A 27,825-nucleotide genomic window follows, 5' to 3' on the forward strand; every position below is an offset into this window, starting at 1 on the left:
ATGAAGAGGCTTATAAACAGCAGGAATTTATTTCTCATATTTTTTTTTAAAGATTTATTTATTTATGCATACAAGAACTGGGGTGTAAGCCAGAGGTACAAGATGTGAGAGGATTCACCAGAGACAGAGTGGGGAACAGAAGAGGCAGACTGACTGAAATACTGCTGAGGGGAGCAGTGGGTGAGGCAGGAAAGGTCTGCTGCACTATGTGGGTTGTTCCCTGGCCAGCAGGGGATAGAACTGCAGGGGCTGCGGATAGCTTCATAGTATGTGCTTAACACCTTGAGCCACCAGGGAGGCCCCAGACTCTTATTTTCAGAGAATAAGTGAGTGACTACATGTAACAAAACCAAGTTGGCCCAGTTAAGGCCATCTTAGACCAGCTCCACCCAGCTGATGCACCATCTGACTGCAGATACATGAGTGAGCCCAGGTAAGAGTAGAAGAACTGGGCCTCCCCGGTGGCGCAGCGGTTGAGCACCGGGTTGCAAAGCTGCCCGCAGCCTCTGCAGCGCCGATTCGATCGCCGGCTGCTCCCGGCCACCGGAGGAGGGTCCCACATGGCGCGCAGACCTCTCCTGCCGCCCGCTGCTCCCCTCAGCAGTGTACTTCGGTCCTTCTGCCTGCTCTGCTCCCCGCTCTGGTTCTGGTGAATTCTCTCACCCTCCCGCGCTTCTGACTGTACCCAGTGCATGTATAAACAAAAACAAACAAAGAAAGAAAGAAAAGAAAACGTGCCTCTATATATATATATATATATATATATATATAAAAAAAAAAGAGTAGAAGAACTGCTCCATCTCTATATGTTTATGTGAAATAACTAATGCTTATGCTCTTAAGGCATTTAATTTGGGAGTGGGGGAGAAAGTTATATAGTCAGATAGTCCCTAAGTCGATTCGCCACAGTTCATTGAGTTAGCTGGAAAGGAGCTAATGAGTCCAAATGGATTTAGATTTTTTTGTTGTTGTTGTTGTTTGCTTGTTTAAAGATTTACTTATTTATGCATACAAGAGCTGGGGTGCAGGCCAGAGGTGCAGGGGGAGGGGTAAGAGGATTCACCAAGAACTGTCATGTCGGCCCTGGAAATAATACCATATTGAATAGGGGTTTTACAGTAGGTCTGGAGTCTGAGGACCTAAGGCAGGTTTTTTCTTGGTTCTTGCCTTCCATGAGAAAAGAATTCGATATTGAGGCCAAAGTCACAGGAAAGCAAGAGAGTTATTGACAGGTAGGTAGGAAGAAGTACAGGAAAGCTCTCCAAGTGGAGAGGGGTGTCCAGTAGGTCTGGCCGATTGAGGTGGCAAGAAGCAGGTACTTATATGGGAATAGTGGGCAAGGAGTGGAGGGTTTGGCCATTGGGTGTCTCCATGTTGTGTTTCTTGTTGATTAGCTGGGCCCACGGGGGTCTCCTAGGCTAACCAAGTCCTAAGTCTGCCCACGTTACCTGACCTAACTTCTCGAAACCAGCTTTGGCCCATTGTTCTGTTGTTCCAGTGTTATTGTTAATGGTGTTCTAAACTCTCCGATCAGACTGGTAAATGAACCGAGGGCTGGTGGGGTGAGGGTGGGAATGGCGCCCTCCTGGTTTCAGCCAAGTGTTTCTCAATCAGGCTTATGAGCAGACTTAGGGATTTGGGTTGGGGGTTCCCAACTGCCTGTACCCATTTCTGCTTCCTCCCTCAATATTAGGGGCTCAATGTTGGTCTTTGTTGTAGACATAAGTGAGTGACAAGATTATCTTTGTTGAGGGGAAATCTACACTATGAGCCCATGTGTAACCTCCATCCCTGCTGTCACACAACCTTTCTTAGGACCCCACTGAGTAAGCACCTGGGAGTCGGGGAGTCAGAGAGACTGACTGACATCCACAGGTTGGATCATGGTGTACATTCCTTTTTTTAAGAGCTTCTTCTAGAATAGATGCCCTCTGGTGGGCATTCTTAAGAAACAAATGTTTTCACCATTCTGTCACAGGGCAACCCCAATGTGAAATGGGTTGCCTGACTGTGGGTACTCACCTGTGCACTTAAAAGGGACTTATAGTAAGACTCAACTGCAGGCACACACAAAAAGTTAATAAAGGGTTTATTTACAAAAAGGGGAAATGAGGAAAAGAATAACTCAGGGAGAAAGAGAGAGAGAGAAATTGGTGAATGTGTCCTACCAGTTCCTCTGAGCTGGGACACCAACAGCATGCTGAAAGCCAGCAAAAAGCCAAGAAACCCCAAGGCCCCCATGTCTAGTTATATACCAAGCCTGGCTGCTTAACTCCACCCTCAGTTCCCAGCATCCTCCCTTTGGGGGTGATGGCATTATGGGATTTGTAGTTCTTAGTATCCTGGATCTCTTTGGTCTGGGGTGCTGGGTGGAGTCCATAAAACCTGTGTTTGTGGAGTTCCTTCAGGGCATCCTTTCCCCCCAACAATTCCAAAAAGTCCATCCACATGCCAACTGCACAGGTCTTGTCTTCCAATCTTGTACTTTCTAACTGTTTGGTCAACCGGGAGGGGGCCTGGGCATGCTGTACTTTGGGATAAACTTTCAAGGCCATTGAACACAGTAGAAAGGGAAGAGGGTGGATGGGGAGAGGTGCATGGGAGGATGGGGAGAATAAGCAGAGAATAGTTTTTGAATAAAAAAGAAGAGGTACTCTAAGAGACTAATGCCAGACTGCTAAGAATTAGGGTGTCTCCACAGGAATGATCTCAAGGTTTTACTGTGTTTTTCCTTTGGATTATAATAACAGCTACATTTAATTCTCTCTTAATCCCAACAGACCTGAAAAGTCTCATTTGCCCCTACAAAAGAACAGAAATACTATCTTGAACATTATTAGTGTGCCGTAATAATTTTCTTGTGCTGCTAGGAAAAAAAAATGGTATTATTGGGTAGGCAACAAATAGTCCAATTAATGTATGCACTTCTAATTTATATCTTTTAAGATAAGATATTTCTTCTTTATATATGCCTGTAAGCCCCACCACCTTAAGTGGTGTAATTCAATTACATTGGATTAAATGAGCATTCTCCCTGATAATTGTAAGTCATCAATAATTGTAACTTTAATTGCTGCATAGCATTACATTATATAGATGTAAAATAACTAACTTGACTTATTTATGATTATTTTCCTATCGTAAATTAAGTAGGATATAAACAGTATGCTATCTGAATTGTATTAGGGATTGGGAGTTTGGGGAATGTTGGAATTGCCTTTGTTTAATAAAATAGTTTGGTAAATTGTTTAGGAAAATAGTCAGATACATGCAGGCTAGAGTCAAGGCGATAAAAGAGGTAATTAAACTGGACCATGGTCTTCTCTGGGCAAATGACAGGACCACAGAAGGGTTGGTGGGAACTTGGCATGCCTGTAAAGCCTCAGTATGGAATTGAAACACACTTTCACACATAATCCATTGGCCAGATTAAGTCATGAAAACAAGTAGCAGGTCAGTGGTGTGGGAAGGTTTACGCCCCCTATAGAGAAACATGGCTATAACAGTGAGGAAGAAAGAATTGGAAACAAATACAATCCATTAATGAAAAGCCCCTAGAGATAGGCGTAACTGACAAACTTTTAAGAATGGATAAGTCCAATATTCCATAGGAAATTATTTGCATCTCTGTATTATAAATTACCTCCCCTTCATTTACCACTCTCTCACAGCTTGCTATGTGCACAAATAGCTCATTGGAAGTGGCATTGTAAAAAATTAAGAAAAATATCTATGGTTAAACTTGGGTGAGCAATGTGTATTAGGTGAGCAACCTGTGCAACAGGTTCGAGGAATGTAGAGGATCCCTCTGCTGAATGAATGAATCCAGAGATTAAGGAGAAGAGAACTAGAGTTGACCCTTAAGAAGTGAAGCCGGGGCCTCCTTGGTGGTGCAAGGGATTAAAGCTCAGCACTATGAAGCTATCAGCAGCCACTGCAGCATGAGTTTGATCCCTGGCCAGGGAGCTGACCTACAAAGCGCAATAGACTTCCCCTGTGCCCACTGTGGGACAGTCATTCTGCCTGTTCTGCTCCCCACTCTCTCTGGTGAATACACACACACACACACACACACACACACACACCCCAGCGCACACGTCCCTCTGGCCTGCACCCCAGCTCTTGTATACATAAATAAATAAAATAAATCTTTTTTTTAAAAAAGTGAGGCCCTCAGGGCATATGTAGAAATCTTGGGAAGGACACCGACCCTTCCATAACTTCTGCAATTGAGGTTTTAAGCAATCTATTTAGATCTTAAGGAGTAAGGAGTCTCCTAGAATCTAATCTCATCGGTAATCACTGAGAAATGGGTTTGGAATTTTTTTATCACTCCCTCTTCGGGGTATTCCCCACCTCTGATTTTTTTCATGTTCTTGTTAAATATGGCTAAATTGCTCCATGATAAAAAATTCAAATTTTTTATCCAAGGTTTTTCCACTTTGTCAGCCATATTAAACACCAGAAAAGAAAAACATAGAGTAAGCTTTGAAGATAAGAAAAATGTACAACTGGATGAAGTTATTGTTACAATGCTTACTGACTATGACTATTGTGAACAATTTTATTTTTAAATTTGAAACTCATTGATTCAGTTTTAATTCCTTAAATCTTGACCTCTAGTTCCTGGAAAACTACCAGTAAGTTAGTCAACTTATTTGGCTGGAAGGGAGGCATTTATCCTGGATCTGGCCTTGGAGAAGGGTGAACATCTACAAGTGACCTCTTTAAAGTCATGCAATGTGTTAAGTTGAGAAGCAGAACCTGAAACAGTCTCTTGGACAAATGGCTTTTTGAGGATGTGCTTTCAAGCCAAAGGGGGTGAGGAAAGTAGGGCAGGGCAGAGGAAGAATGCCAAATAAGAAGGTGGTATAAAATGAAGCCTGATTTCAGCCTCATCACACCAAGAGCTCTGGAATAGAAAACAGCACCAGTTAATTCCTCCTTGAGACCAGGGGTCAGTTTCTTGGCTGTCCACACAGTGGGATGGTAGTTCTTTTTTTTTTTTTTTTTTTTTTTTTTTTTTAGAGGCATGTTTTTTATTTATTTATTTGTTTGTTTGTTTTCGTTTTATACATGCACTGGGTACAGTCAGAAGCGCGGGAGGGTGAGAGAATTCACCAGAGCCAGAGCGGGGAGCAGAGCAGGCAGAAGGACTGAAGTACACTGCTGAGGGGAGCAGCGGGCGGCAGGAGAGGTCTGCGCGCCATGTGGGACCCTCCTCCGGTGGCCGGGGAGCAGCTGGGAATCGAACCGGTGCCGCAGAGGCCGCAGGCAGCTTTGCAACCCAGCGCTCAACCGCTGCGCCACCGGGGAGGCCCGGGATGGTAGTTCTTTTCTAGAGTGGGTTCTTAAAATTAGAGTGTGTCAGAATTTTCTAGGGGGCTAAAATTAGAGTGTGTCAGAATTTTCTAGGGGGCTTATTAAAACAGACTGCTGTGCTAACCCCGAGAGTTTCAAATTCAGTAGGTCTGACTTGGAGATAAGAGCTTTTATAGTTCTAACAAGTTCCCAGTGTTGCTGATACTGCTAGTCTAGGGTTCGTGCTTTGAGAACCACTGCTCTTGAAAAGAAAACAACTGTGAGACTAGTTGCCAACATTCTCAAAATCTAGGAAAGGAGATCTGATGGGCATCTACTATAGGTACCAACTTGGTATCTTCTTCATGAAGACACACCCAAGGCTGGAGGATTGGACCACAAGCTGAAGCAGGACAGACAATATTTTGGGGTAAAGCTATCTAGATTCATGGTATCCTATTATTTTCCTGTCATCATCCTGCATCTCCAACCAAAGCATTGTTGAAATATTCCAGCTCACCTCATTCTGACTTTTGGACTTCAAGGGAAAGGTCTAGGGCCTCCCTGGTGGCACAGGCAGTCGAGCACAGTACTGTGAAGCTGTCCGCAGCCTCTGCAGTGTGGGTTCAATCCCAGCTGGTGGTGGAGCTACCCACATGGCGCGGCAGACCTCTCCTGTCTCATCCGCTGCTCCCCTCAGCAGTGTATTTCTGTCAGTCTGCCTGTTCTGTTCCCTGCTCTGTCTCTGGTGAATCCTCTAATCCTCCCGCACATCTGGCCTATACCGCGGTTCTTGTATGCATGATTAAATAAGTCTTTAAAAAAAAGTGTGGGGGGGGGGGAGGGTCTGACAGGTACAGGAGGCTTTAAAGAGAGAGCAGTTGCACCTCTCCAGGGCAAGTACAGTGGAATGGGTTGCAATGAGTGGAAAGTCCTCAAGGCGGGGGGAGAGAAATATTTGGGGGCAAACCTCTTACATGGTCTCGGAAGCTGATGTTTGTTTTTGAAATTAAAGGAAAATTGCTTTTGAAGGCCACTTTTAATTTCATAAGCCCCACCAGGGCCATAACGAACAGCCCCTGCCACTGGGGATCACCACCAGGTGAAGAGGAATGTGTAAAAGTAATTGACAGCCTTGCCCCGCACTGCCTTCTCAGAGCAGGGTCGACGGGACACTTGATACCCCTGAGCTGCAATGTCCATCACCACACAGTCCAGGAGATCTGTGATCTCGGGGGCTGCCTTCCAGGGCCCGAACTTGATGACCGACCTCTTGTTTTCCTCCAGGACGCGCAGGGTGTCGGCGCAGTGAGCTGCATCTTCCTCGGTGCGCACCGCGCACACCAGCACGCTGGAGCTGCGCGCGGCCATGGCCTCGGCCCGCGCCAGGCGCACCATGAGCTCCAGGTTCTCGCTGTAACCTGGCACCCGCAGCAAGAACTGCTTCCGTGCCACCTGCTCACCGAAGATTTGTGGCGTGTCCTCCAGGAGCTTGACCAACGGTTTGATTTCGTAGAACTGAGCCTCGCGGTACACCTCTGGGATGTGCTGCGTGGGCAGCTGCTCGGAACGCAGGTAGTCCAGGATGGGTCCGAAATAGGTGCCGGAGCGATCGAAGAAGAAGCGGCCCTCCGCATCCTTGTGCGACCTGGAGAACATCTCTGCCAACTTGGAACCTGGGAGTTTTGTCAGGGTGCCCACGGAGGTGGTGTAGACAGCGCCCCCGACGTTCAGTTGCACCACGGGAGTTACACTTGGTGTCTGCGGGCGCAAGAGGCAAAGAGAACCGATAACGCCACCTCCAGGGAGCTCATGACGTGTTTTCATGCACAGAATAACCCCGGACATAATTTTAGGGGAGCCATAGGACTGCCATAAGGGACCAGGAAAAAGACTAATTATAATAAAGTGAAAATCAAAATCAACAAGCAACTATAAACCAGAGAATAGGATCAAAACAAGGAGGTGGGAATTATATGGGGACTACCACCAAGATGAAAATGCATACATTGTGCAAAAATGAAAAAGATGTAAAAAATATATAAAATTAAAAAACATAAATAAAATCAAAGCCTCCCCCCCGAAAAAAGAAAATCGGAAGGCCCAGCTTAATAAAGGGGATTTATATTTATGCTTGGAAAAAAGAGAAAAAGAAAGAAAAAGATTTCAGTTTGCTATAAGAATACCTATTCAAGCATTTTAACTTTCTTGTTGAGGTCACAGAATATTAGCAGAGGAGGCTGCTGTGGAAGCAAATACCAGGGACAATATTTCTAAAAGTCTACTCATTTAGAAGATGGGGGTATTGGGGCCTCCCCAGTGGTGCAGCAGGTTGAGCGCAGCGCTGTGAAGCTGTCCGCAACCTCTGCAGTGCTGTTCAATTCCTGGCCAGCTAGGGAGATACCCACATGGCACGGCGGACCTCTCCTGCCTTGCCAGCTGCTCCCCTCAGCAGTGTCTTCTGCATTGCCTGTTCCCCACTCTGTCTCTGGTGAATTCTCTCACCCTCCTGTGCCTCTGGTCTGTACCCCAGCTATTGTATAAATTTAAAAAAAAATCTTTAAAAAAAGAAAGAGAAGGGCCTCCCTGGTGGCGCAGCGGTTGAGCGCTGGGTTGCGAAGCTGCCCGCAGCCTCTGCAGCGCCGGTTTGATCCCCAGCTGCTCCCCGGCCACCAGAGGAGGGTCCCACATGGCGTGCAGACCTCTCCTGCCACCCGCTGCTCCCCTCAGCAGTGTACTTCGGTCCTTCTGCCTGCTCTGCTCCCGGCTCTGGTGAATTCTCTCACCCTCCCACGCTTCTGACTGTACCCAGTGCTTGTTTAAATAAATAAATAAAATAAATCTTTAAAAAATATATATATATATGAAAGCAATGTTATTTAAAAAAAAAAAAGAAAGAGAAATTAAAAAAAAAAAAAGATGGGGGTATTAAGCTGTGGTGAAGTCAGGAGTTCCCAACAGGGGATGCTGTGATCTAATGTATAGTAAAAAGGAGAGGACAGAGGAGGGAGAAGGAGGAAGAAGAAGGAGAAGTAGAAGAAGAGAAAAGGAGAAGGTGGGGTGGAGTAGCCTATTATCAACTGTTCAGAAAGGCTAAAGAAGCCATATATGTACTCACTTAGGAAGCCTTTCTTGGGTCCATACCCTGTGCTGGGAGTTGGACATAAACATTCTTATTGTATATAAATCAGAAATTCTGAGACACAGTTGGCATGACTTTGATTAACAAGTGAAATTTGTTTAATGAATGATTCTTCAAAATATATGGGCCCATGGGTAGTAAAGAACAGGACTGTCCTTGGTGGTGACATCAGATCCAGTGGGTGTAACTGCCTCATAAACTGTAAATGCAGTGCCAATGTAAGTTAGGTTTAGCTGTTCAACAGGATTTTTAGGGCATCTTCTCTATGCCAAGCCTTGGCTGAGCACTAAAGATGTGGGTGAGATCCATGCAGTGCCTGCCTGGAGATGCTCACAGGCCAGTGGGAGAGGCCTGTAAAACAGGCCTAGAAACAGACCAAGAGGGAAATACTAAGCGCTGCCACACAGACCTGACCAAGATCATATAGTGATTATTTGCATGTGAGTGATACACCTGTTGTTATACTTCCAAACCAGCTTCCAGAACAACGTTCATCATTTAAAATTCACTTATTCAATAAAATATGTATGTGCCTGCTTTGTGCCAAGTACCAGGGACACAGCAGGAGGCTATCCCTTCCTCAGTCTAGTAACTGTGCTAAGCATTTTACCTGGTCTCTAACTCAATCCTCACAGACATCCTTCACAGATGAAGTTAAGGCATAAAGAGAGGAAGTAAGCTGACTATGGTCAATCAGCTATTCAATGATGATGTGAGTTGAACTCAGGTCTGATTTACCCCAAGAGTGTATTCGCAGTTGCTATATAACTGAATTTTCATCCTTCAGATACTTCCACTTTTCACTCCTTTAGTTATTCATTCAACAAAATGTAGAGAGGGCCCATTCCATTCAAGTCTCATGCTGAACAGATGAATAAAGCACAGTCCCAGCACTGAAGAAGCTCATAGGGGAGAGAAGGAAACAGATGGCTGAAATGTGTGGGTGCTGGGAGGAAAGACCCAAAGGTAGGAGGGGTCGCCTCTTTTTGTGGATGTGTGTTGGAGGCTGTCAGGGGAGGTTTCCTAGGGGATGTGATGATGACTGCTGCTGCAGAAAAGATCTGTGCAGTGTTAGAGGGAAGCCTGGATTTCCAATGCCAGAACCCTACCACAGGTCAGTGTGGGCCAGGGATGGGGCCAGGGCTCACGGATGTCCTGCACTCTGATTTAGGTGTGACGCATTCTCAACTAGTCAGCGGACCCTACCTCTGAATTAAAGCACTGGATTTAAGGAAGCCTAAGACAGCCAAACTGTTGGGGAGAACTGAGTTGCCATGGCAACAGCTCCTACCGGGGGACAGTAGAGCTGGCTGGAGGGAAGAAGAAAGAGGAGAGGATGCATTCTGACAGCAGCCAAACAATACAGCCAAGAGAGAATCCACCCAGAACTGGTGTCTCCTTCTTCCCCCCCCCCCCCCCGTAAATCTCAGAGCCCATGGCAAAGCTGTTTGGTTAGGCCCGAGTGGCTCTGTAAGACAGGCAGTTAAATGCAGAGTTGCAAGACTTCAACCCTTGAAAAGACCCGCTGTGCTCCCATCACTCCTGTTCTTGTACTCACAATCACTGTTAATGTCCCCATATTACAGGAGGGGAAAGCCCAGAAGGAAGGATCGCACAGCTAGGGAGTGATGAAGTAAGAGCTGGGATCAAACCTATATCAGTCTGACTCGGGTTGGGCCTGAGTGTCCTCCTCACTCCTCCAACATCCAGCACCACTGCTGCCAGTAATCAGCTGTGTGCCTGCGGCAGCTCAATTCTCTCTGGATCTAGGCTTAGTCACTGATGAAATAGGGAGGCAAAATAGAGGAAGAGAATTCTAAGTCTAGTCTTTCAGAGCTAATGAATTAAACTAATTCATTAGACTATTGAGTCTAATGACTCCAATCCATTGCAAATGTCCTTTCTGAAGCTCATTTCAGATATTTTATAAAACATCTTCATCCCTGACATCCTCAACCCCATTTTGCTCAAATAAGACCTTGGATCTATTAAGTTTCTTTTTTGTTTTTTAAAGATTTATTTATTTATGCATACAAGAGCTGGGGTACAGGCCAGAGGCGTGGAGTGAGAGGATTCACCAGAGGCAGAGTGGGGAACAGAACAGGCAGACTGACAAAATACACTGCTGAGGGGAGCAGCAGGAGAAACAGGAGAGGTCTGCTGCACCATGTGGGTTGTTCCCTGGCTGGCTGGGGATCGAACTTGTGCTGCAGAGGCTGCAGATTGCTTCATAGTGCGGTGCTTAACCCCTTGCGCCACCAGGAGGCCCTGTTAAATTTCTTAATTCTGTCTCTCTTTCCCCCCCAAAACACCCAATCTCTTAGAAAATCCCAAACCTCCTGCCTTATCCATAAATACTACAATATGTGTTTTTTTTTAATTTTAATTCCATTTTATTGCAATAGGTATTTCTAGCTGATAAGACTTCTTTTCCATACCTCTTCTGGATCATCTGCCCTTCTTTGTGGGCCCTCTTCCCTACCTTCTGTACTAGTCACCCTACCAAAGCATTCCTATGTGGGAAAGCCTGTCCTAGGCTCTGAGTGCAACTGGCTAGAGGAACATGGACTTCAGTAATTCTTGCTGAGAGCAGAGCCAGTGCTGTGAGAACACAGGATGATAAGTCCAGCTGTCACTCAGGTCTAGTCTGCTCCAGATGACTGGGGGTGAGGGAGCAGCAGGCCATTGTGGCAGTTGGTTGCCAGGTTCGTCAAGAACCTTGTAAACTTTGTTAAGGAGTCTACAGTTTATCTGGAAAGAAATGTAGGGTCACTGAAGCGTTTAATGATGGGGGTTACCAGATATCTGCAAACCCTCTGCCAAACATCCATACATTTCTTTAGGTCACCCTAATGGAGTCTATGGAGGGACACCCTGATTCATGTATACCCCAAGCCCCTCAACTCCTTTCCCCAACCTGCAGTGTGACTTTTTCCATTGTTCCCTATCTCAGTTGTCAGAACCAGAAACCCAGCTACAATTCTTACATTCTGAGCTCATCTTCAACCTTTCCCCACACAGGTAATCAATCAATCACCAAGTCTGGTGATTCTAAAAGCACCCTGGTTGGTTCCATGGTTCCCTGCCGTGGAGTGCCCTCCCCCAATCCAATCTCTTCTCTAAAACCAAAGTAGTTTTTCTTAGTAAACATCTGATCTGGTAACCCCCAGCATTAAATGCTTCAATGACCCTCCCTCATCCCTCCTCATCTAGAGCAGGCTGGGTCCCCTCCCTCATGGACTTCACCCACTCTCCCTTCAGTTAGCCTGACGCATCCTCCAAGTTAATTCCTCCAGGAATCTTTCTGGAAGGTTTCTCTCCTTTTGATCCCAGAGGACCCTGAACTTCCACTGTCATGGCAATTACTTCTCTTCTAATTCCATTTAACAGTAGCCCCCAATAGTGAGGTTCCTAAGGGAGAACTATCCCAGATTAATTTTTATGCACCAGTACCCACTATGGAGCTCAGCATGCTCTGGACCCTGGACTCTCAATAAACATCCGTTGACTTATAGGAGCACTTAGTGTTCTGATAAAAGTCAGTGTGGCGCTGCCTGGCTCAGGCACCTCACTGCCTCCCTCCCATATAGGGCTGGTAATTCATTCAGACATTGATTGAGCACCAAGGGCTGCCCTGCCACTGAGCAGGTGACTTTGTCAACAACTCCCAACAGTGATGTCTTCACCACCCTGTGCAAAGAGCCATAGTCCCCCCATTGCTGGCTTTGCTTTCCCTTCCTACAAGTCTTCAGGAGGAACTTAACCCTGGAGAGATTAGAATGTTCTGTTCCCAGAGTGCGCTGGCCTTTTCCTCAGATCCTCCACCCAAACCGACCCCACCAGCTCCCCTCATCAAGCCACGGGAGGGGGCAAGCAGGCAGGCTAGCGGTCAGGACCCAGGCAAAGGGCAGGGCCAGGCTGGAGATGGTGGGGTCTGGGGGGTGAGGAAGGACAGATCCTCGGGCAGCCCTTGGGTGGGTGGGCAAGGCGGGGGGGCTAGGACGAGCTAGGCCCTGGGAGAGCAAAAACGCTGAGAGCAGCTAAAACAAAGACCTAGAGAAGAGGGAGGAGACAAACAAGGGCAGCCAGGCAGAAAAGAGCGCAAACTGGAGAGGCTGGAGGGATCCCGACCCGGAGCGCACCCGTGGCGCGGAGGCAGCGCGATCTCAGTGGGGGGCTGGGCCGCAGAGACAGAGACCCCCGGCTGCGCTGGGGTGGGCACCCAGAGGCCGGGCCCTCACGCCCGGGAAGACACGACTGGCGGGGCGCGGACAGAGAGAAATAAAGGCGAGGAGGCGGGAGAGGCGCTGGGGCAGAGACGCCCCTTTCTCACCGGGGGCTGCGCGCCGGGGCTCTGCACGCCTGGCGCGGGCGCGGGCAGGGTGGGCTTGGCCGCGCGGAGGGCGGGGGGCAGGTTCATCCTCCGGGCCCGCGGGCGCTGGCACCTGCAGCCCGGCCGCCCTCGCTGCCGCCCGCCCCGCCGCCAGGTGCCAGGTGCCCGCGGGGAGGAAGTGCTGCTCGCCCCGCCCGGGTGGCGCGGCTGGGGCTGCGTGTTCAGAGCCGGGCCGGGCCGGGGCGTGGCCAGGTGGGTGGTGACCCCTAGACTAGTCTCTGCCCCTCTCTGGCCCCGTGCAGGGGCAGGAAGGGCACAGAGCAGGTTATTAGGATCCGGCAGACGGGTAAAGGGGAGTCCTGGAGCCCTCGGTGGCTTTCTCAGGCATTTATTGAGCTTTCACGTGTAGAGCAGCAACCAGGCACACGGCAGGTAGGGGTGCGGGGGGAGGGCGGGGGGGGGGCGGCCAGGAGGCAGGCAGGCCCCCAATTCCCCGCAAGTCTTCACCCTGGGCTTCTCTCTCTCTCTCTCTCTCTCCCTCTCTCTCTCTCTCTCTCTCTTTTGGTCCCTTTCAGTGATCCAAGAATAAATTGACATGAGAGAGATAAGCAAGAGAAAACACAAATTTAATTTCACGTGCAGAGAAATCCATGAGATATGGCACATAGTGAATGACCAAAACAGCCTGTTTCTCTAGCTTTTAGACAAAGGAGCAATAATTCTGTGAGGAATAGACAAGACAAAGAAATTCCTGAAAGTCTTGGTTTGGATAACAATTTAGTGAACTCAGCCGAGATTGTGTACAGTTTCAGGTTCTTGCCTGTCATGGTAAGAATGTGTCTTCGCCTCTGTGCCCGAACTCCCTGGGCTGCTTGTACTTGGATGTTTGCTTTCTTCTTCATATTAGGGTAATTTTCAGTAATTATTTTCTCATATATATATTTTTAAAGTTCACTATTTTTTTTAAAGATTTATTTATTTATGCATACAAGAGCTGGGGTGCAGGCCAGAAGTGTGGGGGTGAGAGGATTCACCAGAGACAGAGTGGGGAGCAGAACAGGCAGACTGACTGATATACACTGCTGAGGGGAGGAGCAGGCGAGACAGGAGAGGTCTGCTGCACCATGTGGGTAGCTCCCTGGCCAGCAGGGGATCGAACTCGTGCTGTGGATAGCTTCATAGTTTGTGTCCCAACCCCTTGAGCCTCCAGGGAGGCCCTCAAATATATTTTTCTGGCCCTTTCTCTTCTTCTGGAACCCCTTTAATGTGAATAATATTTCTTTTGATGTTTCCCAGAGGTCTCTGAGGGTGTCTTTTTTTTTTTTCCAATTCTTTGTCATTTTGCTGCTTTGTCTAGGTGATTTTTATTACTTTTTTCCCCCCAACTCACTTAATTTGTTGCTGAGTTATCCAGTTTACTCTTGAACACATTTATTGCATTTTTTAGTTCTATTATTATATTCTTCAATTTTATGACTTCTGTCTGGAGGTTCCTTAATTTTTCTGGTTTACCCATTTTTCTCCCAAAATCAGTGGTTAACTATTATTTTGAAATCTTCCTCAAGTAGTTGCTTATCTCTGTTTCTTTAGGCTCTTTTTCCAGATTTGTTTGGCTATTTCATTTAGGGTACTTCTAGGCCCTATTTTTTCCTTATTCTCTGGGTTCACTTCTGTGTTCTAGGTGACACTACTACCTCCTCTAGCACTGAGGGCTTCATCTTTTTTTTATAAAGAGTTTTTATTTTATTTATTCATACAAGAACTGGGGTATAGGCCAGAGGTGCAGGGGGTGAGAGGATTCACCAGAGACAGAGTGGGGAGCAGAACAGGCAAACTGACTGAAATACACTGCTGAGGGGAGTTAGTGGGTGAGCAAGGAGAGGTCTGCTGCACCATGTGGGTAGCTCCCTGGCCAGGGATCAAATTCATGTGCAGTGGCTGCAGTTAGCTTCATAGGTTGCGTCTTAACCCCTTGCACCACCAGGGAGACCCTCTTTACCATACTCTTAGAAATGAATTTATGTAGGGAGCCCTGGCATCCCTGAAGAACTCTGACACCACTCTTCTCTAGCAATCAGACCTCGTAGTGGGAACCACTGATAGGAAAAACCTAAGCACAATGGGAGTAGTTACAAGGGGGTGTTCAGGGGCCAAGGTGAAACTCAAATGTCAAAGGCAAGGTGGGCATGGTTACTTTACTAGACAGCAGAGTCAAAGGAGTAATGACTTGTGCAGAACTATAGCATTGGCTAGTTAATCATGGCATTCCTAGAAATTAAACAGGGAGTCTATTAAATTTTCACTTGATGCATATAAGCAGAAAAACTCTAGGTCAGGTCAAAAAAATCTAATTTAAATCATAAAAACCAAGAATCGTGGCCCCTCAGTTTGCAGACATGAGCCAATTTACAGGCCAGAACTTTTTAAATGAAGGGGAGACTGGACTTCTGTGCACTACCCAAAAATTATACTGTTAACCTTTCTCTTTGCCTTCTCAAAGACATAGGTTTTACAATGATAACTGTGCACTGGGGAAAAGGAAATAATCAGATGTTTTGGGGATCACTGGACAATGGGTCTGAAATGACACTAATTCCAGGTGACCTGAAACACCACTGTGGCTCTTGAATCAGAGTAGGGACTTGTGGAGGTTAGAATATGAATGGATTTTTGCCCAGGTCCATCTTGCAGTGGGTCCAGTGAGTCTCTGAACCAATCCTATGGTTATTTCCCCAGTTCCCAAATTCATAACTTGAACAGGCATATTTAACAACTGGCAAAAACCCCATACTGGTTTTGGAATGATAGGACAGGCCAAGGAAAAATCATTAAAAACAGTCTTTACCTAGAAAAATGTAAATGAAGAAATTTCACATCCCTGGAGGACTTAAAGGGGTTAGTGTCTCCATTAAGCACTTGAAAGATGCAGTGGTGGTGATTCCCACACACCCCAATTCTACTCTCCTATTTGACCTGTGCAAAATGCAGGTGGATTTTGGAGCATTACAGTGGATTATGATGAATTTAAACAGGTGATGGCCACAACTGCAGCTGCTGCCCTCAGACATTGACACTCCTGGCTTCTGAGCCTTTGGACCCAGACTTACAGCATCAGCTCCCCTGTTTTTCAGGCCGTTGGACTCAGACTGAATTACACCACTGGCTTCCCTGACTCTCTGTTTAGCAGATGGTAGATCATGGGTCTTGTCAGGCTCCCTGATCATGTGAGTCAATCCCCAGAATAAGTCTCCTCTTATCTGTGTTTTTAGCTATAGATTTTTCTATATCTATGTCTACATCCTATTTTTCCATTTCCTTGGAGAATATGCACTATAATGTAAATATAATAATACTACGTTTGGAAATCTATACCAAGTAAATTATCCCAAAGACAGAGAATCCTGTATGAAAGAAAATGTTCATTATAGCTTTAACACAAGTAAGCACAGGGACATTTTGAAAGTTTGACTATGAATCCATTTGTTAGCTTGTGTTCTAAAGATATCAAAACACACACATACCACACACACACACACACACACTCAGACACACAGAGTTCCCAAGCTAAAATCTGAGACCAGAAATGAGAATCTTATGTTCTATGAACTGTGAAACTTAAATTTATCAGTAATAGTCAAAATTTGTCTAAATCTAAAGATCAACATTTATGCAATTCAACCATAGACCTATTTCTAGCATATCTGCTAAGATACCTGGTTCTCTAGGGCAATGGATGTGCTCAAAATATATTAATAGTTGGCTCCTTCAGGACCAAACAGATTTGTTTGTGATTTCATCCACAGTTATTGACTCTCAACAACCAAAACCCCTGCAATTTCCTGAGTGATAAGAGCAATAGGAACATCTTTTATTATAATATTCATTCTCTTGCCCTCAGTTCCTAAAAATGCTTCAGTGAGTCTTAAAGGTGAAATGAATATTTTTTAATTTAAATATTTTATTTTATATAATTCTTACATCATTTTTCATTTTTTGTACAATGTATGCATTTTCACTTTGGTTATATTCCCCATACAATTGCACCCCCCCTCCTTATTTTGACTCTAGTCCTTCCTTTCCCTGCTCCTTCTTCCCCCCCGAAATGAATATCTTGTTATTACCTTGTTTTAACAAGACCCTTTCAATAACTGAGTTTATGTTATGGTGTTTTGGAAAACATCAAAAGATGGTCGCTGGTTACGAGGGGTAATCAACCTTGCCTAGCTTGTTGGGGCTTTCAGAGACACCCTCTGGGGTACGGAAAGAGGGCTAGTGGGTGAATAAATCACCAACAGCTAATGATTTAATCAATCAAGCCTGTCTAATGATATCTCCATAAAAACCCCAAAAAAGGGAGTTCAGAAGTCTAGGATGATGAACCAAAATGCCTTCCACATGCCACAATGACCTGGACCTATATAACTCTTCATCTGGCTGTTGGTTTGTATGCTTTAATATCCTTTGTAATAAACTGGTAACCGAGCGAGTAAAAGATTTCCTGAGATCTCTGAGCTGCTTTATCAAGTTAATCAAGCCCAAAGATGGGGTAGAGGGGACCTTTCATTTATAGCCAATTGGTCTTAAGCACAGGTGACAGTCTGGGTTTGACTTCTGAAGCAGTGGGTGGTCCTGTGGGACGAGGCCCTTAGTGTATAAAATGTGATGGTATTTCCAGGTGGACTGAGTCAGAATTAATAGATAAGTTGAATTGTAGGACACCTGGCTGGTAGCTCAAGAATTTCTTTGTGGTGTGATGGTAAACCACCCCCATACACCCACAATGGAACTGGTTTCCAGAATCACAATAGCTATTTAGCCAAATCTCCTCAAAATACATTACACACTAGCCCTGCACTCCAAGAATAATTTAGAATATTTTTAATTTTAATCTTCTTTGATAAGAATGTTAAATCCATTCAATCTACTGTTTGCTTCTTCAAATTATGTTTTCAGAAGCACATGTTAGGAATATTTATGAAAATCAGTGCAAAGCAAGAGTTAGAGACTTACATTAGGACTGAAATGGCTTTCTGAATGATATTCACAAGCTTTAAAGAGTGATTTTGGTACATCCATTTTCCTTTTCCTTCCTACTTGGAACTCAAGGTCTCATAGAAGATCAGTAGCTTAGGGAACAATTTCAGCAAACCTTGTAGTGAACAGATCCTGGGGAAGATAAGTATAACCAGAGCGAACTTTCTGAACCAGTGTTGGCACTGACCGCATTTCTTGTATCATACTTACAGAGCTATTCTTTACATCAGAAAATACTGATTGTAGGAGTGCATCTATTTGTGATAATTTAATTGATGTTTGCATTCCCTATAAACCCCATGAAAGTGGGAGCCATGACTGGATTTATTCACCATTACATTCCCTGAAACTAGTGTAGCGGGTGCCCAATAATTTGGTCATGATTAACTGAAGGAACATGTAGCATAGCCAGAGCCTTCATTTCTGGTTCTACTGATGCTGTCTTGTGTGACCTTTGCTAGAACTTCATACAGTCTCTGATTCTCAGGTATCACATTGGGGAGCGGTTTTTCAACAAGATAGTCACAAAATGCTTTCCACTTTAGACTTCAAATTGATTTAAATGCCAGGAATGTCAGATTAGAACTGATGCAGTAAAGAACTGATGCAGGAATGCTGTGGCAGAGGTGTTCTACCAAGCATCTCCAGGAAGTCCCAGGAATGACTCCTGAAGAAATGTGAACGTTATGGCCATAAGGTCTTTGGAAAAATTGTGAAAGGAAAGACATTTCTAATTAAACCCTGCTTTCTCTTCTACATCCCTTTACTGAAACCAATAGAGTTCTACCATTGACACTACCTTGACATTTATTTTCTGCCACTCTTAGGAAATGCAACTGTGAGGATCTATAATGGAATGCACAAAGGAGGCAAATTTGTGCTGGTTGCATCTCTCTGTGCCAGGGAAGGACAGTTAGACTAACATCGATGGCTCAGGTCAGGACCATAGCTATTTAAGAACTGGCAGAGAGCCCTTAAGACACTTTGTCACCTGACACTGACCCTCAGAATGAGTCTTGTAGGGACAGTTCCCAAAGTCCAAGAGACCATTGCTCCAACACAGTAACCATTTGTCCTTTGTTGAAAGTGTTACTGTCTTGTACATAGGAATATCAGACCCACATACTGGCTTTCACATTTCTCCAGGAAAACATTCCAACCTGCATAATGAAGACAGGATCCTTCCCACGAAACAGTGAAGTCCTTCATTTCCTGTTCCACCAACATCCCTGTCATAATAAAATCCATAGACAAATGTTATTGTTTCCTATCACTCTAGGGGTAATACAAGAAGGAGGAACATAGGGAGCTATACCTCTTCGCAGAGCACTGAGAGAACATATCAAATGGTTACAGAGAAGGATCTGTGTTCTGAGAGATTTTCACTGAGTCCTAAGAATCCCACTAACACCGTGCCCAAGGGCAGTGAGGTGGAGGAGGCAGGCTGCTGACACCAACCAACGTAGCTAGGAGCATAAGGCAAAAGAAAAATCAACAATACTGATCTTTTTTTTTTTTATAAAGATTTATTTATTTATTTATTTATACAAGCACTGGGTACAGTCAGAAGCGCGGGAGGGCGAGAGAATTCACCAGAGCCAGAGGGGAGAGCAGAGCAGGCAGAGGGACCGAGGTACACTGCTGAGGGGAGCAGCGGGCGGCAGGAGAGGTCTGCACGCCATGTGGGACCCTCCTCCGGTGGCCGGGGAGCAGCCGGGGATCGAACCGGCGCCGCAGAGGCTACGGGCAGCTTCGCAACCCAGCGCTCAACCGCTGCGCCACCAGGGGAAGCCCCAACAATACTGATCTTGATTTATTAAAATGTTCATGTCTTGGGCCTCCCCTGGTGGCACAGAGGTTGAGCTCTGGGCTGCGAAGCTGCCTGCAGCCTCTGCAACGACGGTTCGATCCCCGGCCACTGGAGAGGATCCCACATGGAGCGACAGACCTTTCCTGCCTCGGCTGCTCCCCTCAGCGGTGCACTTCGTCAGTCTGCCTGTTCTGTTCCCCGCTCTGGCTCTGGTGAATTCTCTCACCCCCCACACCTCTGACCTGTACCCCAGCTCCTGTATGCATAAATAAATAAATCTTTAAAAATAAAGTAAGCAGATTGATTCCTAAAAATACAATCTTGGAAGAAGGGAGGGGGAGGCCGGGGACCTCAGAAGGGCAAGATCTGCCTAACCCGTGATGTCAACCCCTTCCAACAGGGCCCTGGGCTTGGTGCCCAGCCAGGCTGGCGCTTCCCTACAGCTGAGCCCAGCCCTAAAAGAGGGCAACCGCCTCGTCCAGGGGGCTGCGAACCCACGCCAGGCGTCAGTTCCCTGGTGGCCCAGAGCCCAGCGCCCAGCCAAGGGCCGAGGAACAGGGCGGGAGCTCCGGGCAGCCACCGGAGCAGGGCGTTGGGGTCGGGGCCCCTCCAGGTCGCCGGCCACGCGGGCCACTGGCGGGGCTGCAGCCTCTCCCCAGCGCTGTCCGCGCGGGTGGCCCCGGGGCTTAGGCAGATGTGCCCGGGGCGTCCCCGGGCACATCTGCCTAAGCCGCGGGGCCGGTCGGGGCTGCCACTTGTCGGCAGCATCCACTCGCGGCCTCCTCAGCCGAGCTCCCCCATGTCTGCACGAAAAAGCAGAGCCAGGGGTGCGGCGAGGGCAGCCCGGCGGGCCACAGGCAGGGAGGCCCGGGCTTTCCGGGGGCGCGGACGACCCGCCCGGGCTCGAGCGGGAGGACGCCCCTCCCTGCGCCACGGTCTGCGGGGGAAACCGCCACCCGCCCCCCCCACCCCCCCCCCCCCGCCCCAGCTGCGAGAAGGCCCAGACACGCGCCCCAGGGGAATGGCCCTTTCTCCAGCCCCCTCCCTGCCCCAGCCCGGAGCCCCACGCCCAGACCCGCCGCCTCCAGGGGCATCAGGAGGGCAGGCCCCGACGCCCAAGAGCGCCCCAGTGAACCACCGGAGTAGCAACTGATGAAAGTTTTTTGTGCATACACCAGAAACACAGTTTGCAAACCTAAGTCACTCAAACCAAACCATGGACTGAAGTTCTGGGATGTAGTGCTATAAAGCAACTTTTATAATAAGAAACTTATTCTCAGGGGGATTGGTTCTAACAGTAGAATTTTTAGTAGTTACCTCCTATCAGCCTTGGGAAACAATTTAAATTTTGTTTATGTAAAAAGATTTGTAGGGGCAGGAAGGACACAGGGCAAATTTTCTGATCCAGTAGACGGGGGTAAAGGGAAGAGAGTCCTGGAGACCTCGGTAGCTTTTGCAGGCTTTTATTGGGATCTACCAGGCACAGGGCAGGCAGGGGTGCTGGGGGGCCGGGAGGCTGGCAGGTCTCCCAGCCCCCAGCAAGTCTTCACTCTATGTGACTCTATCTGGGCTCTCTCTCCTCTCTCTCCTTCTTTTCTGCTTCTCTGCTTCTGCTGGCATCCCTGTGACGTTGCCCTTAAATGCCCAGTCTCAGCCCAGGTGGATCCCATCTACCTATGCCCACACCCTACTCCAGGTGCCCGCATTCAGGGCATCAGGCATGCATTCAGGGCAGCAAGTTTCAGTCATCTGTCCTGATGGCGGGAGGGCAGAAAAGCCTGATAAATTTACCTTACCCTATAGAGTGTCAACAAGAAATGACCCAGAGCAAGTTAATCTTACAAATAAGTTAAACTTCCTTTGTCTACTAAACTGCATTTGTCTACTCAGGAAAATTTCAAGGCTGGTCTCCCTTCCTTGTTAATTTTAACAAAACAGAACCCAAAGGAAGAGGAGCACAGGACTTTCCCCCCAAAGAATACAGTTGGAAAAGGGAGAGGGAGTAGAGTTAAGGATCTGGGAAATGCAAATCAAAACCACAATGAGATATTGCTTCGCACCTGTGAGAATGGCCAATATCAAAAAGACCAAGGACAAGTTTAGGTGAGGATTTGGAGAAAAGGAAAACTTATATACTGTTGGTGAGAATTTAGACTAGTCCACCCCATATGGGAATCAGTGTGGAGGTTTCTCCAAGTATTAAAGTAAATTTACCACATGAGCCAGTAATTCCACTGATACTGGAATTGTCAGGCCTAGTCTCCCAGCCAGGAACGGACCCCAGGCTGCAGGGCAGCACTGAGTCCCAGCCACTAGACCCCCACGGGTTGGTGTCTCACGAAGCTGCAGCAGGAACTTCGCAGACGCTCAGGCAAGCAAGCGAGAAGAGGCAGGTTTGTTTATAGAAAGAAAAAGTTTATTGAGGAGAAAAAGAGCAGAAATAAAGTGGGACTCCCAGGCAGGGGCAAGGAAGCCGAAGTGGAGTCGTGTCTCAGGGAATATATACCTTTTTTCCCTCATTATTCTAAAGCTCCACCAGTCTCTTTGTGATTGGTTAGTTCTCAGCTGTCTCACTTAATTTGCTACTGAGTGGGGGATCTTCACATTCCTTATCTAACAGGTCTGTCTTTCCCCATTTGTTGCATCTTTATCTTTATGGCCCAGTCCTCTGGATGGGCATCCCTGCATTGAAGTTAAACAGCTGCCCTTCTAAGTTGTCCGTAAATTAAACCACTCTCCATTTCTCCAATCTCTGCCTCCCTTTACCACCTGAAGGAAACCAGGACCAGCGTTAACAATGTTGTCCTTGGTCCTGGGATGTTTGTTTTTCCTAGTGGAATTGGTTACTTTCCCTTGGTTGTCCTTATCTCTGAAGCCTCCCTAAATTCTTCAGAGGTCCCCTCCTGCAGTGTCCCTAAAACTGCCTAATTTCTAGCTTGCCCTGTGTCTCACCACAGTTACCCAAAGTTGCAAAAACACTAATTTGAAGGGATCTAGGCACTCCTATTTTCATTGTAGCCATATTTACTATAACCAAGTTATGGAAACAACCTGGATGCAGCAATGATATAGTAACCGTAGTAACAATAAAGTAACTGTAGTATGGAATATTACTCAGCTACCAAAAAAAAAAAAAAAAAAAACCAAAAAACTAAAACCAGGACTCTTGCCATTTGTGGCAACATGGATAGATCTGGAGGGGATGGTGCTAAATGAAATATAACAAAATGAGAAAGACAAATACAGATGGTTTCCCTTATATGAGGAATATAGGGAAACAAAATAAAGAAACAGTCAAAACTAAACCAAAACAAATCCTAGAAATCTGACTGTACAACTGAGGTTACCAGAGGGGGGATTCAATGGCAGGGGAGGAGGAGGGGAGGGTGCACAACGGTTGATTGTGGAGGATTATGGGTGCTTTGGTGGTGGATGTGTTTGGGTAATATATTTGAAGAGGTGTGAACCTGTAACAGGGTGTCCCCAGGAAAGGGGGATGTTCCAAGCTTCCGGCCCCACCCAAGGGAGGGTGGAGCTGAGCAGGGAGAGAAGAAGCTGCGGAGGAAACTGAGAAGGAAGGAAGCAGGAAGGAGCCAGAAGGAGACCTGAAGGAGGCACGTGGAGCCGAGAGACACGTAAAGAAACTGCTCTTGCCTTTTGGTCGTGGACGGGGTGACACAGATGTGGGTGAGACCCGTGGGGAGGTGACAGTGGCGGTTTTTGTCTTGATTTTGATTTTGCTCTTTTCCTTCCACACTTGCCTGGTGGTTTCTGATCCTTTTCTGTGGGTCCTCACTGGAAGGTGTTTAGGCCTGTGACAGGCTTTGGGGCCTTGCTCCAGGTCAGTCCTGCTTGGGTGGACTTTTACCCACGAGGGGACGGGTAACTTTGGGGGCTTGATTTAGAAATTATATTCTTTGCCTTCCCTGTATTGTTTCCTAATTGTATTAAAGTTCCTTCCCATTAAAGTTTCATATGTTGTGTGTTGATGCAGCGGGTGACAAAATCTGTTTAGAGCAGATAGGTCTGTGGAGTCTGGATTGCCCCTGTCCCTGCCCTGTAACAGACCTATAGCTGTAAATCATACACATTGTTGTAAATCAATATTGCCTTGATAAAAAATAGTACAAAAAATAATAATGAAACAAGAATGAAGGATTTGTCTCTCTGTCCCACCAGATAAGATCTCCCATTTCCTTTATTTACTCTCTATACTTAACAAACTTTACTTTCTTTTTTTTTTTTTTAAAGATTTATTTATTTATGCACACAACAGCTGGGATACAGGACAGAGATGCGGGGCATTGTGGGGCGTGGGGGGGTAGGTAAAGGATTCACTAGAGACAGAGCGGGGAACAGAACAGGCAGATCAACTGAAATACACTGCCGAGGGGAGCAGCGGGCGAGACAGGAGAGGTCTGCGGCACCATGTGGGTTTGCTCCCTGGCCAGCCGGGGATCGAACTTATGCTGCAGAGGCTGCAGATTGCTTCACAGTGCGGTGCTTAACCCCTTGTGCCACCAGGGAGGCCCAAACTTTGTTTTCTTACATTCTGAGGAAAAAGAGCATCACAAGGAAGATAACATCTGAATTGCTGACCACCCGGTGATAGTGAAAGCAAGCTGGCCTCAAGTGAAACCTCCAGAAACTTGAAAGGATGGACATGCTGACTTTGCCCACCCCCCCTTCTACTCCCTTGTAATTCTGGATAAATACTCCTGCGCTCTGCCAAAGAGTGGATGGTGTTCTTTCAGACACAAGTCTGCTGCCTTCCTCAATTTGTAGACAAATTAAAGTACTTTCCTTTCCTCAAACTCTGTTTCCTTATTTTTGGCTAAGGGAAGCCTAGACTGGCATTTGGTATCAGTAATGTGTCCCAGAGCAAGCTAGGGATAATTAGGCAGCTTCAGGGTCAGTGCAGGTAGGGACTTCAGGAGAGTTAAGGAAGGCTCCAGAGACAAGGGCAACAGATTCCAAAGGGGACTAATCAAACACCCCCAGGACTAGGGGCAACAGGAAATTCCAGAACAAGGATGATGAAAGTATTCTAAGATAGGGTTTGGGATACAGAGTTTTAATTCTGGGCACAGAGACATTTCGGCAGAGTGAGCGAGACCACTAAGAACTAACCAATCACAAAGAGACTGATGGAGCTTTAGAATAATTAGTGAAAGAAGGTGTATGTTCCCTGAGGCACGACTCCACTTTGGCTTCCTTGCCCCTCCCTGGCCTGGTTCCACTGGCCTGGGAGTCCCACTTGATTTTTGTTCCTTTTCTCTTCAGTAAACTTTTTCTTTCTCTAAACAAATTTGCCTCTTTTCACTTGCTCTCCTGAGCATCAGTGAAGTTCCTGCTGTGGCTTCGTGAGACACCCACCCATGGTGGTCTAGTGGCTGGGGCTCAGCGCTGCCACGGCAGCCTGGGAGCCATTCCTGCCTGGGAAACTGGGCCTGAAAACCTGAAATTATGGTATTGTTACAGGGCAGGGAGAGGGGCAACCCAGACCCCACAAACCTGCCTGCTCTAAATGGGTTCTGCCATCCACCGCATCAACACAAAACACATGAGACTTTAATGGGAAGGAACTTTAATACAACTAGGAAACAATACAGGAAAGGCAAAGACTCTAGTTTCTAAATCAAGCACCCAAAGTTACCTGTCCCCTCGTGGGTAAAAGTCCACCCAAGCAGCACTGGCCCAGAGCAAGGCCCCAAAGCCTGCCCCAAGTCTAAAGCATCTTCCAGTGGGGACCCACAGAAAAGGATCAGAAACCACCAGGCAAGTCTGGAAGGAAAAGAGCAAAATCAAAATCAAGCAAAAACCGCCACTGTCACCTCCTCAAGGGTCTCTCACCCACATTTGTGTCACCCAGTCCACGACCAAAAGGCAAGCGCAGTTTCTTCACGTGTCTCTAGGTCCCATGTGCCTCCTCCAGGTCTCCTTCTGGATCTCCATCCTGCTTCCTTCCTCAGTCTCCTCTGCAGCTTCTTCTCTCCCTGCTCAGTTCCACCCTCCCTTGGATGGGGCAGGGAACCTGGAAACTTCCCCTTTCCTGGGGACCACCCTGTTACAGTATCAGTAACACTGTAGAGAAACTGACACTTCAGTCAGATGACCAAGGTCAACAGCAATCACAATCATGAAGATAGTATGTACCCTTGATCAGAAGTAATGAAAATGGCACTACCTCTGTATCTTCCTCCCCAAATCCCATAATTTCAGTCCAATTATGAGAAAAATAAACAAATGTCAGTCAAGGGGTATCCTAAAATAAACCTGGCCTGTAATCCTCAAAACCTCAAAGCTATGTCTGCAATTGTTCTATTTATAGGAAATAAATATAGTTGTTCATTCAGATGACCAAAATACATTTGTCTTGTAAGTATTTGGTCTTCAAACACAGTTCCTGACTCACAGCTTCCAAAAACCTTGGATTTTCCTAAGTGTTTAGAGTGTTAACTGTGTCTCTTGTTATGCTAATGAAGGAAATCTTTGAAAAACACCTGAGAATGGGAGCTGGTTGCCAGGGAAACCGATATGAATAGAGGATGGGACCATTCAGTTCTACCCTCTTTTCCTGGGAGGGAAGAGGGCCTAGAGGTAGAGTTCGAATGCCAATGGTCATTGATTTAATCAGTTTTGCTTCTGTAATGAAGCCCCATAAAAGCCTAAAGTGGTGGGGGATTGAGAGAGCTTCTGGGTTGGCAAACACGTGAAGCTGGGGGGAGAACGCTGTGTCTGGAGAGGATGTGGAAACGCTTTTATTCCAAACACTGTACTTTATCTCTTCCATCTGGCTTTGTGCCCTTTAGTATCCTTTGTCACAAATTGGTGATCTCCTAAGAAACCCGGTTTCCTGAGCTCTGCGTATGCCTTTCTAATAAATAAATCACATCTGCGAAGGGTGTTTTGGGAACCTCTGATTACAGACTACGTCCGAAGCACAGAGGGTGATCTGGACTTGCAATGGACACCTGAAATCTGAGGAAGGGTTCTTGGAATGTTCCAGTACTTATCTGGTTGCTCAGAAGCCCAGGTGGCAGCCAGGACTCGCTGGCAGCATCTGAAACAGAGGGTCTTGGGACAAGGAAACCTTAACCTGTGAACCTGAAATCTGATCCTGTTTCCCTCAGCCAATAAAAGGAAACAGTTTGAGAAGGAAAGTATTTTTAATTTGTCCACAAACTGAGGAGGGCAGCAGTGTGTTTGAAAGGCCATGGTCCTGCTCTTTGCGAGGGCGGGGGAGTGGGGGGGTAGGTAATAAAAGGAAGAGATGGGCAAGGGTCTGCAAAGCAGAGATAGGAAGGAAGGGATGGCATGTCCTTTTGATGCAGGTGAGTGCCAGCTTGCTTTGTTAACACCTGCTGTTTAACTTCCTATGATCTTCTTAGGGATATCCTTCCTTTTCCTTGGAATGCAAGAAGAAAACTTGTTAAATGCAAGAAATAGGATTGCTTACCTGGTGGAGCAGGAAGAGAGATCTGTCCTGTTTCACTGCATCACCAACAGAGGATCAATCAAGTCCAATGTGTGTGATACAGCTGATGGGGAGAAATTTTGTGGATTGAGATATGGCTATCACATGCAAGTCCAGTGTGCCATTACAGTGCTTAATGTTATCATGTTACTTACAATAATGTGGCTAACTGGCATAGAGATCTGAAAAGAGTATGTGAAAGCATTCCTGGTGTGTAGTGTGGCAGCAAAGTGGACATTAAGGGCTGGGAAGTTAAGGCAAAAAATATTGTCTTCCATTGAAAGATGAGTCTTCAGTGTTATGACATTTCTGCCAAAAGTAACTATGACTTTGAGAAGCCCTTTTTCTAGCTTGCTAGAAAACTAATCAGAGACCCTAACTTGGAATTCGTTGCCATGCCTGCTCTTGCCCCACCAGAGGTTGTCATGGACCCAGCTTTGGCAGGTCAGTATAGCCTGATTTAGTGGTTGCTCTGACGGCTGCTCTCCTGGTTGAGGACAATGACCTGCGAGGGTGTTATAGGGCAGGGAGAGTCACCCCAGACCCTGTAAGCCTGCCTCCTCTAAATAGGTTCTGCCATCCACCGTAGCAACACAAAGCATATGAGACTTAAATGGGAAAAAACTTTAATATAATTAGTAGACAATACAGGAAAGGCAAAGAATATAGTTTTTAAAATCAAACACCCAAAGTTACCCGTCCCCTCGTGGGTAAAAGTCCACCCAAAC

The 27,825-nt window shown here is 46.6% G+C and overlaps 1 protein-coding gene across 1 annotated transcript; it reads right to left on the bottom strand.

The window, feature by feature from the left end:
- Window positions 1-6,393: 6,393 nt before the first annotated feature.
- Window positions 6,394-7,433, bottom strand: KCTD14 (potassium channel tetramerization domain containing 14; the record flags this gene model as incomplete). Its single annotated transcript, XM_084253685.1, has 1 exon — window positions 6,394-7,433. The coding sequence occupies exon 1, from the start codon at window positions 7,147-7,149 to the stop codon at window positions 6,394-6,396; it is 756 nt and encodes a 251-aa protein (XP_084109811.1). The 5' UTR covers window positions 7,150-7,433.
- Between the last annotated feature and the right edge of the window lie 20,392 nt (window positions 7,434-27,825).

The sequence above is a fragment of the Talpa europaea genome (genome assembly GCF_964194135.1).
Source record: "Talpa europaea genome assembly, chromosome: 1".
NCBI classification, from domain to species: domain Eukaryota; kingdom Metazoa; phylum Chordata; class Mammalia; order Eulipotyphla; family Talpidae; genus Talpa; species Talpa europaea.